Raw genomic sequence first — 25,301 nt, forward strand, 5'->3', positions numbered from 1 at the left:
AAACTAATAACATGAAAAGATGCTAACATCGTTATATAGAATAATTTTAGAGATTTGTATACTTTTAAAAAAATATTCGTAAGCATTAAAGTGTTAATTTATTAATTTCTAAGCAATATAAATATATAAACATATGACACGTAAAAAACATCCAATCAAAGAAGAGAATAACAATGACGTAATTTAGGCGCCAGTTAAGTCATATCCGATGCTGGAGCGAGTCTTGACAACATGTGAAGTACACTTGTGTTATGAATTTGTTCGATATCTTTTAACGGATTATTATCATTTTACATAAAGTAAGTAGGAAGGTATTTGGCCATTTAAAATATAATTGTTTAACTTATCATAACGTTTGAACATATACATGTCCTGTTAGAGTTCAAGTTGTTGTCAGTAATCTGCAGAAATGACCAGTGTTGTCTCGGTTTTAAAACTTTTCTTCCTAGGGAGCACACTATGAAGGCGCTTCCAGCTGAGACGGTGCGTCTGCTGTGCAGCTCTCAAGTTATAACATCAGTCCTGAATGTTGTGAAAGAGCTAGTTGAAAATTCACTTGATGCTGGTTCCTCAAGCCTTGAAGTCAAGCTGGTAAATGCACGTTGTATCAACAAACATACTAATCAGTATTAGAAATTATATAGATAAATGTATTAATGTAATTGAGTTTGACAACAAAATATTAAACTGTAGGCATTTCCTTTAAAAATATCAACGTTTTGAAAACAAAATGAAGAATGATGCCTTTGTGAACCTAATATGATGTGACTTCTTAATATATCCACTATACAGTATATATACACTACCAGTAAAAAGTTTTTGAACAGTAAGATTTTTAAAGTTTTTTTTTAAAGAAGTCTCTTGTGCTGTATTTAGATCCATACTTATTTAGAAATACTGTAAAAGCAGTAATATTGTGAAATATTTTTACTCTTTAAAATAACTGTTTTCTATTGGAATATATTTTACAATGTAAATTATTCCTGTGATTTCAAAGCAGAATTTTAGCATCATTACTCCAATCACATGATCCGTCAGAAATCATTATTTTATTATTATGAATATTTAAAATAGTTGAGTACATTTTTAGGATTCTTTATTAAATAGAAAGATCCAAAGATTAGCATTTATCTGAAATAAAAAGCTTATGTGATATTATACACTATACCATTCACAAGCTTAGAGTCTGTATAATTTTGTATTTTTTTTTGGCAAAGAAATTATAGAAATGAATACTTTTATTTAGCAAGGATGCTTTACGTTGATCAAAAGTGATGATAAAGACATTTATAATGTTACAAAAATTTCTATTTCATATAAATGCTGTTCTTCTGAACTTTCTGTTCATCAAAGAAATCTGAAAATTATACTCAGCTGTTTTCAACATAATAATAATGATAAATGTTTTTGAGCAGCAAATCAGCATATTAGAATGATTTCTGAAGGATCATGTGACGCTGAAGACTGGAGTAATAATGCTAAAAATTCAGTTTTGAAATCACAGGAATAAATTACATTTTAAAATATATTAAAATAGAAAGCAGTTATTTTAAATAGTAAAAATATTTCAACATTTTACTGTTTTTGCTGTACTTTGGATCAAACAAATACAGGCTTGGTGAGCAGAACAGACATTAACATACATTAAAAATCTTACTGTTCAAAAACTTTTGACTGGTACTGTATATATATAGGCTATTTCTTAAATAAGCCCTAGCATTAATAGTTCGCAGATGCAGCTTTATTTAATATTTTCTTTCTAGTGCAATGACTTTCAAACATTTGTAAATGTGGCTTATTTGTCCAAATATTGTCGAAGCCACTCATAATAGCTGTGCTGAATCTTTGTTCATGTTCCCTTGTGATCAGGAGAATTATGGATTGGATCGCATTGAAGTCAGAGACAATGGTTCAGGAATCAAAGTTACTGATGTTCCTGTGATGGCTGTAAAACACTACACATCTAAAATCTCCTGCCACGAAGACCTGGAGCGCCTAGAGACTTACGGCTTCAGAGGAGAAGCTCTGGCATCCATATGTGCCATATCAGAGGTTTCATCTCGCTAGTTTATGTTTGATTTTATAGCTTGAGTTGATTGAAATCTTTATTATGAAAATGATAAATAACGGTTGTTGCTTTAAAATGTTGGATTATTATGGCTGAAAAATAAAACATACTAACAGTAAAATCAGTCATTTTAAATGCCAAATGTTAATTTAGGCAGGATTGCATTATAATCTACAGCATTAAATTAAATCAATTAAATGTAAATTAAAATGATTGAAATTATTGAAATATTTAGAAAAAAATGTTAATTAAAAATTAACTTTTAAGTATTACCTATTAAATATTCAGTACCTTCCAGTATCCAATATTCATTGACATTGGTACCAAAATATTGTGCATCTCTAATAAGTCCATGAGAATCTTTTTAATAATTGAATTACAAATCTAAAAATGTTTCCTCTGTCCAGCTTTTTTTTTTTCAATGCGTAAGGAAGCCTATGGGTGAGGCTTCCGATTCTTTAGCCGATATAGGGAAGTAACAAGAAAAATAACAATTTAATAACAACAAAGCTGTGTGCACTACAAATCATTGTACTTATAATTAAGATAAAAATGAAAATAATATGGCAAGACACACCAATTTGCATTATCAATCAGCAAAACGAGCTAAAAATAGCTGAATGCGAATGAGACCAGACCCATAAAATTAACAAATGGCCATGCCAAAGGTGGATAATTGACCTTTTTTTTTTTACATACCAGGTGGTCATTACTACAAAAACCACAGATGATGATTTTAGCATTCAGTATTCAGTCGATCACAATGGACAGATTGTCTCACAAAAGCCATCACATCTTGGCGAGGGTAGGTGTCTGTTAATGCATTTTTTAATACTCTTGATTTATGGAAATGGACTGCTTCTAACATACCTTTTCCTTCAGGCACTACTGTGTGTGCAGCAAATCTGTTCAAGAACCTCCCTGTCAGACGGCAGTATTATTCCAACACTAAAAAATGCAAAGAGGAGCTGAAGAGGGTCCAGAACTTACTTATGGCCTATGCTGTTGTTAAGCCTGAGTTAAGGATCACATTGAGCCACAACAAGGTATGTTATGTCTGTCATGTGATTTTGACTGTACAACTACAGTGTCCTAAACAAGATAATTTATTAATTTAATAATGGTCAATCGATGCGTGTTGCCAAAAGGTCTGAAAACACTTCTGGGATCTGGGATTAAACCTGAAAATATATCCATATTTTTAAGATTTTTTTTAATAGATTATGTCATGACGAGTAAAATTAACTTTACACACTTCAAGTATTAAGTTGTTAAAATGTTTTGGGGGTGGGTTTAAATTTTTAAAAAATACAGTAAAACAATATTATATGACCCTGGACCACACAACCAGTCTTAAGTAGCGCAGGGATATTTGTAGCAATAGCCAAAAATACATTGTATGGGTAAAAATGATTGATTTTTCTTTTATGCCAAAAATCATTAGGATATTAAATAAAGATCAAGTTCCATGAAGATATTTAGAAAATTTCCTACCGTAAATATATAAAAACTTAATTTTTAATAAGTAATATGCATTGCTAAGAAGTTCATTTGGACAACTTTAAAGGCGATTTTCTCAATATTTAGATTTTTTGCACCCTCAGATTCTAGATTTTCAAATAGTTGTATCTCGGCCAAATATTGTCCTATTATAACAAACTATACATCAATGGAAAGCTTATTTATATACTGACCCTTATGCCTTATGGTTTTGTGGTCCAGGGTTAGACTCTTTCTGTTGTTAAATATTTTAAAATGTAATTTATTCCTGTGATGGCAAAGCTGAGTTTTCATTAGCCATTAACCCTGTCTTCAGTGTCACATGATCCTTCAGAGATCATTCTAATATGTTAATATGATGCTCAATTTAATATAATTTAATTGATCATCATTCTTATTATCAGTGTTAAGTACAGTTATGCTGCTTAATATTTTTGTGGAAACTGAAATACATCTTTTTCAGGATTTTTTTTAATGAATAGAATGTTCAAACAACAACATTTATTTGAAATAGAAATATGTTGTAACATTATAAATGTCTTTTTATCAATTTAATGAAACCTTCCTAAATAAAAGCATTAAATTCTTAAAATACAAAATCTAACTGACCCCAAACTTTTGAACAGTAGTGAAAATTTGACCACATGGTGGCGTCAAACATCAACAAATAGTGTGTTATTACTCTCTAGGGTTTTACCCACATTCAGTGACATTTAACCATCACACTGCATGATATCAGTTGTGCTAATAGTGTTCGGCTAACGTTAATTAGAACTTATGTAACTTGTTTATTGCTGTGGTTTCTCACTTCTGTATTGACTTGTGCAGTTTCAATCTTGTTTTAAATCCTGATATGATAATAAAAGAATTTAACCATGCCATTCCAGTAAATAGATGTATAGATAAAATATAGTAATGCTTTTTAAATTATTTTACACTCACAACCAAAGGAAAACTCCTGAAATTGCCCAGGCAGAAAAATCCTTCATTTGATAATCAGTGCATGTTATGATGACAGCCTGGACATTTCAAGCATTTAGACACTGTCATCAATTAGAGCGTAACCCGGGAAAGTGGACATTTTGTCTGCTTCTCGTCCAAAATTAGCAATGCAACCGCAGGATGAACCACTAAGCCTTCGACTCTCACGCTGCCACATGATCCTAAAGTAACAAGCTAAGTGGTATAAGTTCTCTGAGTGTTTTCGCAAGTGCAGTAACAGCCTGGCCTCATGATAGCGTATGTATTTGGCCTTGCTCAGTGAGACCTCACGTACCTTTCATTAAATTCATATCATTCTGGTTGTAGATCATCGGGGGAGGGCCATACACTCATTTCATGCCATCAGCACTTCCAGGCATATCTCGTATCACAAACTTTGCACTTCGGCCTGCATTGGGTTTCATGACTTCTCAAAAACCTGTTTACTAGTCTGATCTCTTTACAGTCACCAAATTGTATATTTCATAGCGGAGATGTGTGCTGCGGACCGCATGCTTTCAGAAATCAACACCTTGGATATATATACTTGCATGTGGAAGTGCCAACGACAGGCAAACGCATGGGTGTGAAAATATATGCGTAACTGTGCTCCTCACGTTGAAATGACATTTGTGCAAGTAGCGTGTTTGCTCGATGCTGCCAGATGGTATAAAATCTTCATGAGAAGTTGGCAAGGCTCCCTGCGCAGTTGATTTTGTAATATCCAAACATTCCCCAAAGTATAATTGTTTATTGTGAAGACTTGATTGGTGGCTAATGGCTGTTTGCGAGCATGCAATCCCACAGGTGGTCTTATTTTAGGATGACCGAAAAATAACTTGACCCGTTTTACCGTGTTGTTACAGGCTGTGATCTGGCAGAAGTCCAGGGTGTCGGATCACCGAACTGCCCTCATGGCTGTGCTCGGAGCGGCCTCCGTAGCCAACATGCTCCCTGTCCAGCATCACCAGGAGCAACCAGAGGTCAGTGAAGCGCTGAGAAAACACGGACATATTTATCGTTTCCAGCGTGAGCAGTAGGGTTCCACAGATGCACCATTTCTGGGGCTGGCGTGACGGCTTGCGATAGGAAACTGTTTTTTCCACAGAATGTTTTCATAAAGGAGTGTGCTTCAAGGTTCAAACAATCGGGGTTCATTCAGATTGCATGTGTCTTGAGCTGACTTTAAATGTCCCTGCACTTCTGTCAGGTTGCTAAACCCAAAGACTCGCGTAACAACTTAATTCCGAACGGCTTTCATCTCCCTGGAGAGCTGTTTCTCTTTTTCCTGGTTGTGCATTCCGCAGCGATGACTTTTTGCATGAATGACTCAGCAGGTTATACCTTATATAAAGCCTTTTAATTTACGGGATAGGCTTCTAATTTCTAGCTAATATTTGGTATGTATGCATAGAAATACTGTGACCCTGAAGAGTATATGGACACTTTTGGACACGTCACACACATGTCAAAATATTAAACCAAGGGACATCTACAAATTAAATTTAAGTCAGTTCTACTGAAGCTCACACAGGTGTTGTAGCAGAGTGAACACAGATGTAGTTTATTACGGCAAATTTGATCTAAAATTGTTATTTTAATCATATAGGCTGTAGATTTACACATACTGAAAGGCTACATGTCTTTGCAAGACACGTGTGCTGCGTTTACCTCACAGCGGTCAGTGATGGTTCACGTTACAGTGTCAGCAGTGGACCTATGCACCGAATGCAGTAAATTTTGCGACAAATGCAGCAGTGAATTAAAGGAGCCTTCAGGGACTGCAATGTATGTGGTGAAAGGGCCTCAGAGGGACGTAACCTGCCTGTGTTGGCCAGAGGCCACAATCCCACTGCTCTGGCACAGATTTAATACACTGCTACAAATGCAACGAGCAAGCATTTGTTCAAACAAATATGTGATATATCGTTTTTTTGCATTGGTAAAAAAAACTGTAAGCTTGATTTAGTCCAATTCAGTGACATTTCTCAGACTCACATATGAAGATTTAATGTGTGCTGCAGTGGTAGAGTATCTGCATGTGTGTTTTCTGCAGGTGCCTGCAGTGCTCCTCAACACTAATCCTGCTTGACTAATCTTGAACATTTTTGGGTCGCTCCTATTATGCAGTATATTTTCAAGTGTATTCCTTTCATTAATGTATTGGAGTCATAAAGTATGAGAATCATATTAGTTTGTTTTCTTTAAGCATTAAATTACAATTCACTGCTTTGATTTGTTTGGATGTCACCATTTTTGCCATTTTTTTGCACTTTTAACCAGAAAATGTTAGGTAATTCTATGTATGTGACCCTGGACCACAACCAGGCTTAAGTAGCAATGGTATATTTGTAGCAATAGTCAAAATTATAGATTTAATGCCAAAAATCATTAGGTTATTATGTCCCATGAAGATAATTTGTAAATTTCCTACCGTAAATATATCAAAACTTAATTTTTGATTAGTAATATGCATTGCTAAAAATTTCATTTGGACAACTTTTAAAGGTGATTTTCTCCAATATTTAGAGTTTTTTGCACCCTCAGATTCTAGATTTTCAAATAGTTGTATCTCGACCAAATATTGTTCTATCTTAACAAACATACATCAATGGAAAGCTAATTTATTCAGCTTTCAGATGATGTGTAAATCTCAATTTCAAAGAATTTACCCTTATGACTGGTTTGTATAAATAGATATAGATCTATTTCCCAATATTTTTCAGTTTTCATTTATTAATATAGTTTATAAATATGTAATTTTTTTATCTTGGATGTAGCGCACCTCTATTATAAAACATTGGCTGATTTATTAAGAAATATTCCAGATATTTGATACTTTCTTTTATATTTTTCCCTTTTCTAATAATAAATTTAAAGCAAAACATATTTACTTTGGTAATGCTTAAATATGCTGAGGACAATGAAACACATTATTTTATTAATATTTATAATCAATTTGTAAGTATTTTTATTTTTTTTGCTCATTTTTATTTTCATCCTGTTAGGCTTTTGTAACATCAGTAAGTGTTAGAAATGGATTTGATGTGTCGTGTGTTGTTTTGTGGTATTTGTCACTCTAAACCATTACTTTTTAGGATAAAATTGGCTATAAAACTGTAATATCGTAATATCAACATTTCGAAAAGTGGTTAAGCAATAATTAATAAAACTAAAACTAAATTAAAATAAAGAAAGAAAGAAAGGCTTTCTGTTCATTTACGGTTGTGTAAATATTCAGGTATAATGAATAAAGTTTCCTGATTTTGACTGGGGCATATTTATGAAAGTATTTTATAAACAACAACACAAGCTTATTAATTTTACAATGCATTCATAAGATGGCATAACAGGAATGACCCACGTATGTTTCTTCCTTCTGGTCATTTTTTCCTACCTTCAAATGAACCGTTTGACCTTTTCTACTTGCGTCAGCATAACACTCTCTCTTATCTCCCCTTCTTTCAGCTAAAGGCTCTCCTATGGCAGAATCTGCCTGTGGTTCTATAATTATCTCCCTGTTACGCAGAACTGTATAGGTCATACAGTACATGCATGACATGGTGATTCTAATTCAGGCATTTGGCCTGATCTCATCGCTGCCCTGTTGGAGAGGATGCTATTGTTGGTGCACACATGGTGTCCTACTTTGATATGTGAGGCTGATGAAGAATGCACAACGCAAGCATTGTCTAAATTTGCTGGCTCATTTACGTGTGATTTATTCATGCTAAGTGTCCTCTTACAGAACACGCATTTAGTACAGCGCTGCGGTTTGTATAGAGTCCCTGCTTGCGTTTCGCGTTTGTGTAGGAATAATTCTCTGTAGGCACACTTCGGTGTTTGGCTCGAGCTGATCTTGGCAGCTCGCTCCTCTCCTGCTGAACGTATAGCAGAACACATTGCGTATACAGCTACGCTCGAGGATGGTTTTCGCTGAGTCTTGCCAATGTTCTGTAAAGCCATGTGCCAGATGAGAATGCATCTTTGCTCACCATTTATTAGTTGTAAGTCATCCTAGCATTCTAGGAATCGGTGGGTTTTACCAGGAGTTAATTTATGGCCTTGAGAGGAGGATCTGTTGGAGTAATCAGTCATTAGCTGCACACTCATCATCAGGTCGAGCCCCATGCCAAGACCATTGCTAACCCTTCAACCCACCCCTCACTGCCTTGACATCTGAAGCCATTTGCAGATTGCAGTGGTGCGTTCGATTTTTCATAAACCTCCATAGCAAACAATGTCATGGATTTCACACTTTGAATCAAAATCTTGCTTAATCTCAGAAATTGTGAGGCACCCAGTTGTTGTGTTTTATCAAGCTTAAATGTGCAATTTCTTTCTTTCTTTCTTTCTTTCTTTCTTTCTTTCTTTCTTTCTTTCTTTCTTTCTTTCTTTCTTTCTTTCTTTCTTTCTTTCTTTCTTTCTTTCTTTCTTTCTTTCTTTCTTTCTTTCTTTCTTTCTTTCTTTCTTTCAATATCCTATCCCAATTAGTGGCATGGGTGCAACATCATGCAGTAGTAATTGTTTTAAAAAGGTTAACCAGTTATTCACACACCTTTTCAAGTTCTAACGTTTGGTGAAATTAATTGCTTAAAGGAGTAGTTCACTTTCAGAACAAAAATTTACAGATAATGTACTCGCCCCCTTGTCATTCAAGATGTTCATGTCTTTCTTTCTTCAGTCGTAAAGAAATTATGTTTTTTGAGGAAAACATTTCAGGATTTCTCTCCATATAATGGACTTCTATGGTTCCCCCGAGTTTGAACTTCTTAAATGCAGTTTAAATGCAGCTTCAATGGGCTCTAAACGATCCCAGCCGAGGAAGAAGGGTCTTATCAAGCAAATGAATCGGTTATTTTCTAAAAACATTTACAATTTATATACTTTTTAATCTCTACACAGAATACACACAGAGCTAGACAAGACGAGCATTTGAGGTTAAAAAGTATATAAATTGTAATTTTTTTTAGAAAATAACCCATCATTTTGCTAGATAAAACCCTTCTTTCCTCAGCAGTGATCGTTTAGAGCCCTTTAAAGCTGCATTTTGGAAGTTCAAACTCGGGGGCACCATAGAAGTCCATTATATGGAGAGAAATCCTGAAATGTTTTCCTCGAAAAACATAATTTCCTTACGACTGAAGAAAGAAAGTCATGATCATCTTGGATGACAAGGGGGTGAGTACATTATCTGTAAATTTTTGTTCTGAAAGTGAACTACTCCTTTAACATGATTTGTTAGTTTTCTCATTCTTTCTTTTGAAATAAAGACTTGTTACAATAATGTTATATATTAATAATAATGTATTCTATTTCAAATAAAAGCTTTTTATTTGAACTTTTTAATAAATCAAATAATTTTGGCAAAAAATGTCACCGTTTACACAATAACATTTAAGTTTTTTAATACTTTTAATAAGAAGAAATGTTTTTAAACACCAAATCAGCATATTAGAATGATTTCCGAGGGAAATAAATTAATAAAGGCCTTCTGAAGCAACTTGACGTGTTTGTGTAAGAAAAATATGCATATTTAAAACTTTATAAACCATAATCTCTAGCTTCCGCTAACTTTCATACGTTGTTCACGGGAGATTGGTTTCGAAGTGGCGAATGTGGAAGAGCAGTGGAGAGAGGAAAAGAAAACAGCAGTGAAGTTTCAATACAAGGATTTGTAATGAAAAATTATATTATATTTCGATATAAGCCAAGAAGAGTAATATATGCACATGTAATATTTGCATATTCTCACCGGAGCTTACACTACGCCTTCCTTACGGAAGCTAGAGATATGGTTTATAAGTTTTAAATGTAGATATTTTTCTTGCACGCACCTCAGTTCACTTCAGGAGGCCTTTATTAACCCTCCGGAGCCGTGTGGAGTACTTTTATGATGGATTTATGCACTTTATTGCACTTCATTCACTGCCATTATAAAGCTTGGAAGAGTCAGGACTTTTTTTTCAGTGTAACCCTCATTGTAATCATCTGAAAGAGTAAAGTCATTTACACCTAGGATGGCTTGAGGGTGAGTAAATCATGGGTTAATTAATGGGTTAATCATGGGTAAATTGGTAATGTGGTCTTGTCATCCAAGATGTTCATGTCTTTCTTTATTCAGTCGTAAAGAAATGGTGGTTTTTGAGGAAAACATTTCAGGATTTCCCTCCATATAATGGACTATGGACTCCATATAATTAATGGACTCCTAATTGAACTTCCAAAATGCTGTCTAAATGCAGCTTCAAATGGCTCTAAATGATCAAAGCCCGAGAAAGAAGGGTCTTGTCTAGCGAAACGATTGTTTATTTTCTAAAAACATTTACAACTTATATATTTTTTGATCTCAAATGCTCGGCAAGACGAGTGTTTGAGATTGAAAGTATATAAATTTTAGAAAATAACCCATCGTTTTGCTAGATAAGACCCTTCTTTCCTCGGATGTGATGGTTTAGAGCCCATTGAAGCTGCATTTTGGAAGTTCAAACTCAGGGGCTCCATAGAAGTCCATTATATGGAGAGAAATCCTGAAATGCTTTACTGAAAAAACATAATTTCTTTATGACTGAAGAAAGACAGACATGAACATCTTGGATGACAAGGGGTGAGTCTGTAAATGTTTGTTCTGAAAGTGAACTACTCCTTTCAGATATGACTGGGTTTCAGAAATATTGTAGAGACTTGGAGGTGAGCATGTTTTTTTTGCTCCGAAATAAGTTTTGTTATGTCTTTATCATTAAGATATCTAATATTTTTGCATTTATGTTATATACCATTGCAATCAAAAGTGCTTTCTATCAGTTTTCTCAAAGTGCTGGAATAGTTACAGGTTTTCTGAGTATGAGTGGGACATTAAGCGAGTTTGCAGTTGACTGTTTTTGTGCTGTGGCCGAGATCCTTCTGCAATGGAAGAGTCCAGAATAATAACCTCCATTCAGTGCACAAACCAGAAAGGACTGGGCCACCTACGCCACCGTAATTGACAAATGTGGCAAAGTATACAGAACATAAGTGTTGATTGTGAAAGTCACAATACCCCTGATTATCAAGTTTGTCAGAGACTCCAATTAAAATGTCCTCTTGCCAGCCAACTGCTGTGCTTGTTAATTCCAAATGGTGAGCTCAAGCATCACAATCTAGCCCTAGATCACCGATTAATTTGGAGCCGTTTCTCATCCCGCCACTTCGCCGGTGCTGCATATAGCCAACAGAAACATTGCACATTTTAGCAACTTGGCCACTCCATAGTTAGGAGATGACTAATGGGTTCTGATAGCACAGTGAAGTCTTAATTGGTTACTGCAAAGCGGGCTAAAGGCCAGCAGTGTGTCATTTTGTTTGTTTTGGAAAAAGTTCATAGAAGCCTCAATGTGCCCTGACAGTTAATGAGTATGGTTTGTGGCAGAGAGGAAATTTAAAGAAAAACTACACTAGGTTTAACATGGAAATCTAGCTTAAATGCGGATATATGACTCCTTGGTATACATTCGTGGCTTGAAGTGACATTCACAGAAGTCTTATGTTTGCACAGATTGGCATCGATGGATTCTTTCCCAAACCGGGCTCAGATTTTAATTCCACCAGCTCCTCTACGCCTGATAAAACATTCATCTTTGTGAATAGTCGACCTGTGCATCACAAAGAAATACTTAAGGTAAAGGAACAGCCATACACCCTCAATACTAATTTACCTGCTTGTATTTACTAAATATGTAAATATATGATTTTTTCTGTAAAATAAAATGTCCTTTTGTAGCAGTAAAATGAGATATCCCGAACCTCGAACATTCATCCTGGATGACAGAAATTTGAACTTCTGTTCAGGCCTACATGAAATGTACACTATTTACTAATATGTTTATAAAGCAAGGATGCATCAGGTGTTTTAAACATTGATAAATAAGATGAATTGTTTCTTGAGCACCAAATCAACTGAAAATTTAAATGTGCATTCATATGAATAAATTACATAAAAATATTTTAAATTGTTATAATATTCCATATGATTACTAATTTTACTGTATTTAGTTGAGCATAACAGACATTTAAAAAAAATTGCAAAAAATTTAAACGGGGTTCCTGATGGAAACTGGCAACACTCTACAATAAGGTTCAGTAAGGTTAACATGAACTAAGAATGAACAATACGTCTACAGCGTTATTAATCTTAGTTAATGTTAATTTCAGCATTTACTAATGCATTATTAAAATTACAAGTTGTTTGTTAATGTTAGTTAATGCACTGTGAGCTAACATGATCAAACAATGTACTGTATTTTTATTAATCAACATTAACAAAGATATATAAATACTGTAATAAATGTATTGTTAATTTTTCGTTCATGTTATTTAATACATTATCTAATGTTAACAAATGACACCGTAATGTAAAGTGTTACAGGGAAATTTAATTTAAGTGTGTGGATTCAATGCCAAAAAAAATTAAAAAGACTATTGTACACAAAGAAATATAATTATTGAAATATCTTAATTCCAAGGGATGTATCTGACATGCAAAAGGAAATCCCTTGTAATCTTTATATTTTTTTAAAATCTATTTTTCAAAAGTGCTTATAAACAACTGGAAAAATCATGAAAATTCATTCGTCAATAACTGCCTCTTGGGTGTTTGTTCGTCAAAACTTTTGGCATAATTTGATTATGCTTGCAGCTGCCAATACAAGTGTACTACTCACAGCTCTGTTTAATACATTTCACCATGTTTAAATCAATTGTGAGGAATTTTCTCAAAATTAGTGCAGAAAATGCAGATAAAAACCTCTAGATTTTCTCTGTGCCTGCTGTTCTTATAAAATGATCTAATCTAATTATTTAAGATTGTGATATGTGACCATGGAAAACAAAACCAGTCATAAGGGTTTAAATAAATGAGTATTAACTACCATAACATAGCTGAATAAATAAGCTTTCCATTGATGTATGGTTTGTTAGGATAGGGCAATATTTGGGCGAGATACAGCTATTGAAAATCAATGCAAAAAAATCCAAATATTGAGAAAATCGCCTTTAAAGTTGTCCAAATAAAGTTCTTAGCAATTACTAATCATAAATTAAGTTATGATATATTTACAGTAGGAAATTTACAAAATATCTTCATGGAACATGATCTTTACTTAATATTCAAAAGATGTTTGGCATTAAAAAAATCTATAATTTTGACCCATACAATGTATTGCAACTTATGACAGGTTTTGTCAAATATACTTACAGTCTTCTTGTGAATGCATTTACCCTACAGCTTATCAAGCAATACTACACCAGTGCTCAATCTCATAAAGAATCTGCAAACCGCCGCTATCCCTTTTTAATGATGAATATCACCATACCCGCCTCAACTGTGGACGTTAACCTGACACCTGATAAAACCGAAGTGATGCTTCAGAACAAGGTACAAAAGTTCAGACTTTCTTTCCTACATTAGTAGTTTAAATAAAACATTGTTCCTTTCATAATAATGTTCCATTAATGAACTTTGACGATAGGAAGGAGTCCTGTTGGCGGTGGAGACTATGTTAATCTCCTTGTACGGGTACTCCATTGGCGACGATGGTCTTAAAACAGGAGGAAAACATCCTGACGTTAGTTCTGTGGACGTACCTGAACACACTAATGAAGTTGCGCCTACAGATACTAGTTTGCACAATCCAGAATTACTTGAGAATTCCCCCACAAATGCAGATGGTGAGCTATCCTTGAGCAACACTGCAAACACCAGCTCCTCTTCGATTTCAGAGGATTGGGTGATCAACAGAAGCTCAAGTGATTTTGACAGTATTAATTCCTCATTACCTGCTGACGATGTTGTAATGAACTCTACATCTGATCTAAACTGCAATTCCCCAAAGGCATCTAAGAGTGGCCCTGGTCAAGAGAGCAAAGTATCTGCTGTGAGCTGGAGCACGGGCAAGGCCTTCTCAAATCAAATCACTGGAGAATGCCTGGAACCTGTGAAACTCCATGTCCCGAAAGCGCACGAAGACCTCGGAGGAACCGAGCCCACAAGTACGAGGTCCAGCCAGTCCAACAAGTCTTCTAACGTCATTATGGAGAAAATGGCCAAGCTGACAGCCTACGAGCTGATTAGCAACCGCTCCGTGCGTCAGCCCTCGTCTGCCTTTTCGCTGTTTGAGCAAGACACCAGATCGCAGGTCCTCCAGGAGAACCCAAGAGCCAGTCCTCAGGATGTCACAACTGCTGTGAAAGAGAGATGGGAAAGCCTCGGGGAGGAAGACCGCAAGAAGTAAGTTTCCAGATTTCACCCTCGAAGACTCAGTTTCCAGTTGTTGTGATTCACTCTCTCTGTGCAGCTAGAGAAAAATAGATCTGCCACTAGCATGTGTAAAATATGGATTGGAAAATCTGCCTGGCCTGGTCGTGTTTGCTACCTGAAGGAAGAATTGATGAAGTGTTTGTATTTTCCAAAAAACTGTGTTTGATTACTTGGTTCGATGGTCAATAGGCCTGTTTTCCATTGTAAAAGAGGTATTCCGTTTTTTGTTTTTTCCAAAGAATGCCACATTCTTTCAGTTCCTTCAGGTGCCAGAAGATTCCAGCTCATTCTATACCAGATGATATCTGACTAATTTATTGGTTGTTTATGAGCACCAGGAATACTCGAGTTGGATATATGGATCCGTCTTTTTTATCACTCGGCACTGCCAGTCAAATGTTCAGACGCACATACTATATATTTTTTTATTATTGCTCTTGTCCACATTTAACTATAAAATAGCACAAATGGAAGTATGGGAAATATGTAATGATCAAAAAGCTTAAGCATGTTTCCTAGGTTCATTTTAGCTCTACACAGTCTAGACATGAGGTGCATCCTGGGATGCTTTTTAAATTGCACTAAAAGAGTTCCCATGTGCAGTAGACACTTTTATGTCACTATGTGGTCTAAGTCATCATTTAAAAAAAAAATGCTAATTAAACTGCTTCTTTGCATTGAATTAAAGGAATAGTTCACCAAAAAATGAAAATTACCCCATGATTTACTCACCCTCAAGCCATCCTAGTTGTATATGACTTTCTTCTTGCAGATGAATACAATCTGAGTTATATTATAAATGTCCTGGCTCCTCCCAGCTTTATAATGGCAGTGAATGGGTGTTGAGATTTTGAAGAATATGCTGGATTTGCGAGAACCAAGCTAGAGATTACAGTTTATGAAGTTTTAAATATGGACATTGTTGGAGTACTAAATCTCAACATCCATTCACAGCCATTATAATACTTGGAGGAGTCAGAACATTTTTTCAATTTAACTCTGATTGTGTTGGTCTGAAAGAAGAAAGTTGTATACCCCTAGTATGGCTTGAGGGTGAGTAAATCATTATAGGCATAAAATGAGCAAAAAGGGGCTCAGCTTACATAACCGTTTAAAAGTTTCAGAAAGACTTTTTTGTCTTTTGCGCTCACCAAGGCTGTATTTATTTGATCAGAAATACTTCAAAATTGTAATACAGTGAAGAAAAATTTTTTGATCACCTGCTGATTTTGTACATTTGCCCACTGACAAAGAAATGTTCAGTCTTTAATTTGAATGGTAGGTTTATTCGAAAAGTGAGAGAGAATAACAAAAAAATCCAGAAAAACACATTTCAAAAAAGTTATAAATTGATTTGCATTTTAATGAGTGAAATAAGTATTTGATCCCCTCTGCAAAACATGACTTAGCAAAACCCTTGTTGGCAATCACAGAGGTCAGAGGTTTCTTGGAGTTGGCCACCAGGTTTGCTCATATCTCAGGAGGGATTTTGTCCCACTTCTCTTTGCAGATCCTCTCCAAGTCATTAAGGTTTTGAGGATGACGTTTGGCAACTCGAACCTTCAGCTCCTTCCACAGATTCTCTATGGGATTAAGATCTGGAGCCTGGCTGGGCCACTCCAGGACCTTCATGTGCTTCTTCTTGAGCCACTCCTTTTGCCTTGGCCGTGTGTTTTGGGTCATACCCATCCACGACTCATTTTCAATGCCCTGGCTGGCTTCAATGCCCTCGTCCCTTTGATGCGGTGTAGTTGTAGCAGAATAACACCCCCAAAGCATAATGTTTCCACCTCCATGTTTGATGGTGGGGATGGTGTTCTTGGGGTCATGAGCAATATTATAATATCCTCCTCTAAACACGGCGAGTTGAGTTGATGCTAAAGAGCTTGGTTATGGTCTCTGATCACAACACTTTCACCTAGTTCTCCTCTAAATCATTCAGACACCTGGGTTTCAGTCCTTCGTGGTGTAGTGTGTTACCAATTGTTTTCTCAGTGACTATGGTCCCAGCTGCCTTAAGATCATTGGCAAGGTCTTCCTGTGTAGTTCTGGGCTGATTCCTCACCGTTCTCATGATCATTGTAACTCCACAAGGTGAGATCTTGCATGGAGCCCCAGACCGAGGGAGATTGACAGCTATTTTGTGTTTCTTCCATTTGCGAATAATCGCACCAACCGTTGTCACCTTCTCACCAAGCTGCTTGCCGATGGTCTTGTAGCCCATTCCAGCCTTGTGTAGGTCTACTATTTTGTCCCTGACATCCTTGGACAGCTCTTTGGTCTTGGTCATGGTGGAGAGTGTGGAGTCTGATTGATTGCTTCTGTGGACAGGTTCTTTTATACAGGTAACAAACTGAGATTAGGAGCACTTCCTTTAAGAAAGTGCTCCTAATCTTAGCTTGTTACCTGTACAAAAGACACCTGGAGCCAGAAATCTCACTTATTGATAGGGGATCAAATACTTTTTTCATTCATTAAAATGCAAATCAATTTATAACTTCTTTAAAATGCTTTTTGATTTTTTGTTGTTATTCTGTCTTTCACTGTTAAAATAAACCTACCATTAAAATTATAGACTGATCATTTCTGTATTGTGAAATTTAATTACCATTTACAATACCTGTTTTCTCTTTTAAATAAATTTGTGATCCTGGACCACAAAACCATTCTTAGGTAGCACAGGTATATTTGCTGCAATAGTCAAAAATACACTGCATGGGTAAAAATGATTGATTTTTCTATTATGCCAAAAATCATTAGAATATTAAGTAAACATCATGTTCCGGGAAGATATTTTGTAAATGTCCTGTCGCAAATATATCAAAAACTTAATTTTTGATTAGTAATATGCATTTCTAAGAACTTCATTTGGACAACTTTATAGGTGATTTTCTTAATATTTCGATTTTTTTTTGCACCCTCAGATTTCAGATTTTAAATAGTTGTATCTCGACCAAATATTGTCGTATCTTAACAAATACAATCGATGGAAAGTTTTTTTATTCAGCCTTCAGATGTTGTATAAATCTCAGTTTCAAAAAATGTCCCCTTATGATTTCCCCTTATGGTTTTGTGATCCAGGGTGGGTCACATATGTGACCCTGGACCACAAAACCAGTCATAAGGTTAAATTTGACAAAACTGAGATGTATACATCATATGAATGCTCAATAAATATGCTTTCTATTGATATATGGTTTGTTAGGATAGGACAATATTTGGCCGAGATACAACTATTTGAAAATCTGGAATCTGAGGGTGCAAAAAATATCTAAATACTGAGAAAATCACCTTTAAAGTTGTCCAAATTAAGTTCTTAACAATGCATATTACTAATCAAAAATTACATTTTGATATGTTTACAGTAGGAATTTTACAAAAAATCTTCATGGAACATGATCTTTACTTAATTTCCTAATGATTTTTGGCATAAAAGAAAAATCAATAATTTTGACCCATACCATGTATTTTTGGCTATTGCTACAAATATACCCCAGCGACTTAAGACTGGTTTTGTGGTCCAGGGTCACATATTACAATGTAATTTATTTCTGTGATGGCAAAGCTGAATTTTCAGCATTATTACTCCAGTCTTCTGTGTCACATGGTTCTTCAGAAATTATTCTAATATGTAGATTCAATGCTCAAAAAACATGTACTGTAATTATCTATGGTGAAAACAGATTGCCTAACTTTTTGTGATACATTTCTCCAAGATTCTCATGAATAGACAGTTAAAAAAAACAGCATTTGTTCGAAATAGAAATATTTAGTAACATTACTTTTCTGCCTCTTTTGAGCAATTTAATACATCTTTAAATTGCCACTCTTTTAGTACAGCTTAGTATAGCATAGGTCAAAGAATGGATTATACAGGTCAAAGGTCAGGTCAAATTCTATGGTGCATTTGATTGGAATGAAATTTATTGTGCAAAATGAGTCATCAAGATTTGGCCCAGATGAGGAAGACTATAAATGTGTGTATATCTGTTAAAAGTGAATTTTGTCAAGTACACTAGCATATAGGTGACCTCAAAGCAACTTAAAGCCATAGAACTCAAATTTTGGTCTTTTAATTCTAATACCTTTTTAATTTTCTAACCTCAGATCAAAATGCATCACAGTTATCACCGTACCAAGAAAAGACCACTTTAAATCACAGCATGCCAAGTCAGCATAATTAAATGAATGGAAAGTGTATCTCAGCATTGCTAGTGGCACTTATGTAATGCATGGAAAAAGACATCTGAGTCCTATTGCACATTACTGCCGTGTTAAACATGACATAGGCCTTATCAACTACTTAACTTGTTTTCCCACAGATGTATGGTAGCACGCACTTTCTGAGAATCATATTTACATGGATCCGTGTAACATGGGTCCATCACATATGGGCATGCTGAGCTTAAGGGTCAGAGATTGTTGACATGGATGTTTGGGGGAGGGAGAACCATGCTTGTTATATTTTGGTTGCAGTGGTCTGATGCAGCAATAAAATGCCTGGCGCTGATCCAGGGACTCTATATGAACTTGGTTTACATCCAAAGTGCCCACACCAAGGGAACATTGCTTTCTTATTGCACAGTTTATGTGCATTCGATCCTCGTTATGAATTCCTGGCTCAGAATGCAAATTGTGCTCTCTGAGTGTCCACTGAGGTCCATCTCAGAAAATGAGAGAAGGTGGCAACTTCATTTTCTGTTAATATTTCTTTATACATTTTTATTTAATTTTTGTTATTTTGGTAGACATGCAACCAGCTGAAATACCTTTTTAACCAGCAAGTTTATTTTAGTTTAGTCAACGATTACTGCGTCCACAATGGCCAATAATTAGTTTTTTTGTGTTTTTTCTTAATTATGGCCACATTCTGTCTTTCCGATTTAACATTTGGACACCCCATGAAAATCAGAGTTGTATTTTTTTAGTGAATGTGTGTACTGAAAATTCACTTTTAGCTGATATACACTAAAATTACAGTCATTCTCTTCTGGAAAATGTTGATGACTCATCCTGCACAAAACAGATAGGCTATCTGTCTAAACTAATGTTTCTCATCCTAATATAGTGTGACACTGCCTGCCAAATTCTGTTTTATTTTATTATTAGTTTTAAATTTTCTGGACTCTGTTTTAATGGTTAGATAAAATGTTATTTGAAAACATGTCTTGAAGTCATTAAGCTTACACAATTTAACAGCAATTTATTAAAAGTTTAACAAAAATTACATTTTAAGGCCCTATGAAATACTTTTTGTTTTTCTCTCAAATGTTTTTAATTATTTTATGATTTTTTTTTCCTGAAAAATCTGGGTTGTGTAGGCTATTTACAATTTTCTGGATTCAATTTTAATGTTTTCATTAAATTTTAATAATCAATAGGTTATCTAATTAACTGATTTTTATATTACAAAATGTTTTTCATTGTTTTCTGATTTTTTTTTTTTTTTTTCTTTAAATACTGGGTTGTGTAGTAGGCTATTTACATTTTTCTGGTATATAAATTCTGAAACTAATGTTTCTGGTTAATATTCCATAAAAGTAATGTTTCAATAATTATTTTGTTATTTGTAGTACTATTATTACATTAAGTCATATATTTCTATCTCAGTTTCTTCAAGTTAAACCAAACTTTAATTTTGACGGGTTGCTGTAAAGTCCTTTTAAATTTCTGTTTGTATATGGTATGACAATAGTTTTTCTCAAAAGATTATGTTTATGTATTCATATATTGAGGCAGCAGAGGCTGAAAACACTGTGAGTGTCACACGCGCTTCAGTATGTGTGTAATATACGAGACTGTGCGTCTTCGCCATTAATTTACACAGAGACACAGAACATGCAGGATTCATAATTAAGTAGTGTTTTTCTGGCATAATATTCATAGGCGCTAGTCCATAGCAGTGTTTTGATTGAAGTGTGCTGACCTACTTTTGATTTATTCATCAAAATTTTGTCTAATTCTGTGATGTTCTATGTTGTATAGTAAATTCCACAATTTGGGAAGAGATTAATTGAGAACGAATCTGCTATGTGGTTAGGAGGTTAGATGCGCACATTGGAACTGTAATGTATCTTATTGATCTATCCAGTGGGACATAAGCTGCAGTTTATGTCCCATTTTGTACGTAGCTCACAAAACGGATGGAAAATCAGAGTATATAAGGAAATACTTTGATATTTTTTAAACTTTTGAAGTGTACAGTTGAAGTCAACAGTTTACATACACCTTGCAGAATCTTCAAAATTATTTTATTTGATCAAAATATAAGGGATCATTCAAAATGCATGTTATTTTTATTTAGTACTGACCTGAATAAGAGGTTTCACATAAAAGATATTTACATATATAGTCCACAAGAGAAATTTTACTTATTTTGTCTTCTGGGAAACATGTAAGTATCTTCTGTAGCTTCTGAAGGGCAGTACTAAATTAAAACAAATATGATATTTAGGCAAAATAAGTACAGTATCTTCATTCTATTCAAAAGCTTACACCCCTGGCTCTTAATGCATCGTGTTTCCTTCTGAAGCATCAGTGAGCTTTTGAACCTTCTGCACTAGCTGCATATGAGTCCCTCAGTTGTTCTCAGTGTGAAAAGATGGATCTCAAAATCATACAGTCATTGTTGGAAAGGGTTTAAATACACAAAAATGCTGAAAAACCAAAGAATTTGTGGGACCTGAAGGATTTTTCTGAAGAACAGCAGGCAGTTTAACTAGGTCGGTTGATACTAAATAAAAAATATCATGCATTTTGTATGATCCCTCTTATTTTGGTAAAATAATTAACAATTTGCAGATTTTGCAAGGTGTATGTAAACTTTTGCATCAACTGTTTTAATGCATTTTGGTTTGGCTTTTTGAAAGTCTATATTTCACCAAGGCTGCATTTATTTGATCAAAAATACTTTAAAACAGTAAAATTACTTTACTAATTATTACAACTTAAAATAAAAAATTATTTCTTTGATGGCAAAGCTGAGTTTTCCCCAGCCATTACTCTAGTTTTTAGTGTCCGCTTACTTTAAACATTATAAATGTCCTAAAAATTAATGTGGCAGACCATTTATTTTTTAGCTTTTGCCTTTTTTTGTATATGTAAATGTCAACCACAATGTCTGTTTATACATTTTCACTGTGTTCAAGATGCAAACTTGCATCCAAAAGCCCTCAGGTGAAGAACTCATTTCAGTGTACATGGCAGGGGATACCCTCAAGCTTCAACCTTCTGCTCCATTATGAAATCATTTATCTCCCCCATTGGCCTCCTACTGCTTTTCTCTTGCATTCAGCACATTTCACGCCTTCATCTTGATTGGTCGGGTTTTTTATCAGCATTTGCATCTTTTTATGCTCCGAAACCATACAGTGCGTTTGAAATAGTGCCCGGTCCATTGTACAGTAGCAAGCTCCGTGCAATGGCACAGCTGTTAATTGGCAAGCCCATCGAGAAACTTCCAGTGGAGGGTCAGGGCTGCGTGTTTTTACAGGCCCTCTCCCCCCTCCCTCGCTGCTCTCCGGCCCCCATCTGGTCACAGGTAGCAGATGTTTTTTATCTCGCCTGTTTCTGCACATTTTCTGCACTGTGATTTACAGCAGCCCACTTAGAATCACTAGAGCAAATTGAATCAAGGTTTCTTGTGTAAATTGAGGATATTTAATTAGTCACAACTTCTGACCTCTTTGCTAAAACTCATTTTTACCCAGCCTGAAAATTAATGGACCAAAATCAGTGTTTCAAACCATCTGTCTTCTTTTTTTTATATGTATATGTATATGTGTATATATATGTATATATGTGTATATGTGTATATATATATATATATATATATATATATATATATATATATATATATATATATATATATATATATATGACCCTGGACCACAAAACCAGTCATAAGGTTAAATTTTACAAAACTGAGATGTATACATCATATGAATACTCAATAAATAAGCTTTCTATTGATGTATGGTTTGTTAGGATAGGACAATATTTGACCAAGATACATCTATTTGAAAATCTGGAATCTGAGGGTGCAAAAAAATCTAAATACTGAGAAAATCGCCTTTAAAGTTGTCCAAATTAGGTTCTTAACAATGCATATTACTAATCAAAAATTACATTTTGATATATTTACAGTAGGAATTTTACAAAGAATCATCATGATCTTTACTTAATTTCCTAATGATTTTTGGCATAAAAGAAAAATCAAAAATTTTGACCCATGCAATGTATTTTTGGCTATTGCTACAAATATACCCCAGCGACTTAAGACTGGTTTTGTGGTCCAGGGTCACACATACATATATATATATATATATATGTATGTATGTATGTGTGTATGTATGTATGTATGTATGTATATATATATGTATGTGTGTGTGTGTGTATATGTGTATATATATATAGTTATGTGTGTATATATATAGTTATTAATATATATATATATATATATATATATATATATATACATACACATATATACATATATATATATATATATATATATATATATATATATATATATATATATATGTATATATGTGTGTATGTGTGTATATGTGTATATATATATACATACATACATACATACACACACACACACACACACACACACACACACACACACACACACACACACACACACACACACACATATATACATATATATATATATAAGTGTGTATGTGTGTGTGTATATATATATATATAGTTATGTGTGTATATATATAGTTATTAATATATATATATATATATATATATATATATATAACTGAAAGAATGAGGAATAAACCTTTTAAAATTTACACATTTAAACAAATCAAAATGAATGTTTATGAATGAATGATTAATATTTTAGTTGGGAGACTTTTAGACAATAATTTTGTTTAAATTGAAAATTTAGTCATTTAAAATTATTTATTACGTTTTTAATGAATTATTATAGATTGGCAAAAAAATAACATATTTTTTTATTTATAATAATAATTTTGTGAGAAAAATTACAAAGTCATGTGCCATTTTTATTAGCTTGTTTTATTATTTTAACAGTTTTTATTTTGCTTTCATTAAAATTTTAGTTAGTTTTAGCAATTTTGTTGTATTTTTTATTATTTTAATTTTAGTTTTAGTTGTAGTTAGTAATTATGAATTTATTATTATTAATAATAATTATTAATAATACTTTTGTGAGAAAAAAATATGCCATAAATATATGCAATTTTTATTAGTTTGTTTTATTATTTTAACAAATTTTTTATTTTCCTTTCATTTAAATTTTAGCTAAAGATTTAGCAATTTTGTTGCGTATTTTTATATATTTTTTATTATTTAAATTTTAGTTTTAGTTGTAGTTAGTAATTATTATTAATTAATTACTATTAATAATAATAATAATAATAATAATTAATAATAATTTTGTAAGAAAAAATACAAAATCACATGCCATTTTATTTATTTATTTATTATTTTATTTATTATTTAAATTTTAGTTAAAGTTTTAGTAATTTTGTTGTCTTTTTTTAGTATTTTAATTTTGGTTTTAGTTGTAGTTATTTTAGTACATTAAGTTAAGCTAAATGAAAATGAGAAATGTATTTGCAACTAGGTAACAATATAAGTTTAAGTTTTTTTTATATGTCATATTTTTCAGTTAATGTTTATTTTTATTTCATATAACAAATTTTTTCATACAAAAAAATATTTTAGTTTTAATTATTATAATACACAATTAAGATTACAAGAAACATATATTGAGTCCCAAATGTTGATGAAGTGTTTATGTCCTCCGAAAGTGTTTTTTCCAGCCACATTCGTACAACTAGGACTGTAACGAACATCTTGTATCACATCCCATCTTAGGTATGAAAGCAAGGCAGAAAAGTCCCTGAACGCCTACAACCTTCAAAGGAAGCGGGCAGCGGAGGGAGGTGGCCAGTGCGGAGAGGGCAAGAAGCAGATGAGCGCCGAGTCTTCATTGAACAAAGCTCAAGGCGTGAAGCGCAAGGCCCCCCTCGCCAACCAGCAGGCCCTGGACAAACTCTTCTCCTCTCAGCCCTCGAGTAAGAGGAGCCCTGCCAAGCTCTCCAAACCCCTCCCGTTCAGTATTGCAACCCTCAAGCAGAGTCTTAACCTCCTCTCCTACCAGAACAGCTCAAGTGCGCAGGGCCTCAGGCTTGTAAACCGCTTGGCTTCTCACGGTGCCTGGGTCGTTTTATGCGGCAGAAAGCTCATGTTGTTGAACCCGTTTCGAGTGGAGGAGGCCTTGCTGTTTAAAAGACTTCTGGAGAATAATATACTTCCAACCGTGAGGCTGCAGACCCCTGTACCACTGACAGATGGGTAGCCTGTCTCACTTTCTCACCTAATGATGACATTCTGGATGTGTACTATCTGTAATGTAATTGTAAAAACCGTACATGTTAAAAAAGATCAGATTAATAGTTTTCGTAT

General features: G+C 34.1%; 1 protein-coding gene across 1 annotated transcript in view; it reads left to right on the plus strand.

Moving 5' to 3' along the window:
* Positions 1–193: 193 nt before the first annotated feature.
* pms1 (PMS1 homolog 1, mismatch repair system component) overlaps positions 194–25,301 on the plus strand; it is a 35,991-nt gene continuing 10,883 nt past the window's right edge. The window contains exons 1-10 of the mRNA XM_073846080.1: positions 194–299; positions 450–591; positions 1,870–2,052; positions 2,771–2,873; positions 2,951–3,114; positions 5,416–5,532; positions 12,084–12,206; positions 13,812–13,961; positions 14,056–14,813; positions 24,711–25,190. Coding sequence (XP_073702181.1) covers positions 460–591; positions 1,870–2,052; positions 2,771–2,873; positions 2,951–3,114; positions 5,416–5,532; positions 12,084–12,206; positions 13,812–13,961; positions 14,056–14,813; positions 24,711–25,190 — 2,210 coding nt within the window. The 5' untranslated portion in view covers positions 194–299; positions 450–459. The remainder of the gene's footprint in view (positions 300–449; positions 592–1,869; positions 2,053–2,770; positions 2,874–2,950; positions 3,115–5,415; positions 5,533–12,083; positions 12,207–13,811; positions 13,962–14,055; positions 14,814–24,710; positions 25,191–25,301) is intronic.

This window comes from Garra rufa, chromosome 8 (assembly GCF_049309525.1).
Source record: "Garra rufa chromosome 8, GarRuf1.0, whole genome shotgun sequence".
NCBI classification, from domain to species: Eukaryota; Metazoa; Chordata; class Actinopteri; order Cypriniformes; family Cyprinidae; genus Garra; species Garra rufa.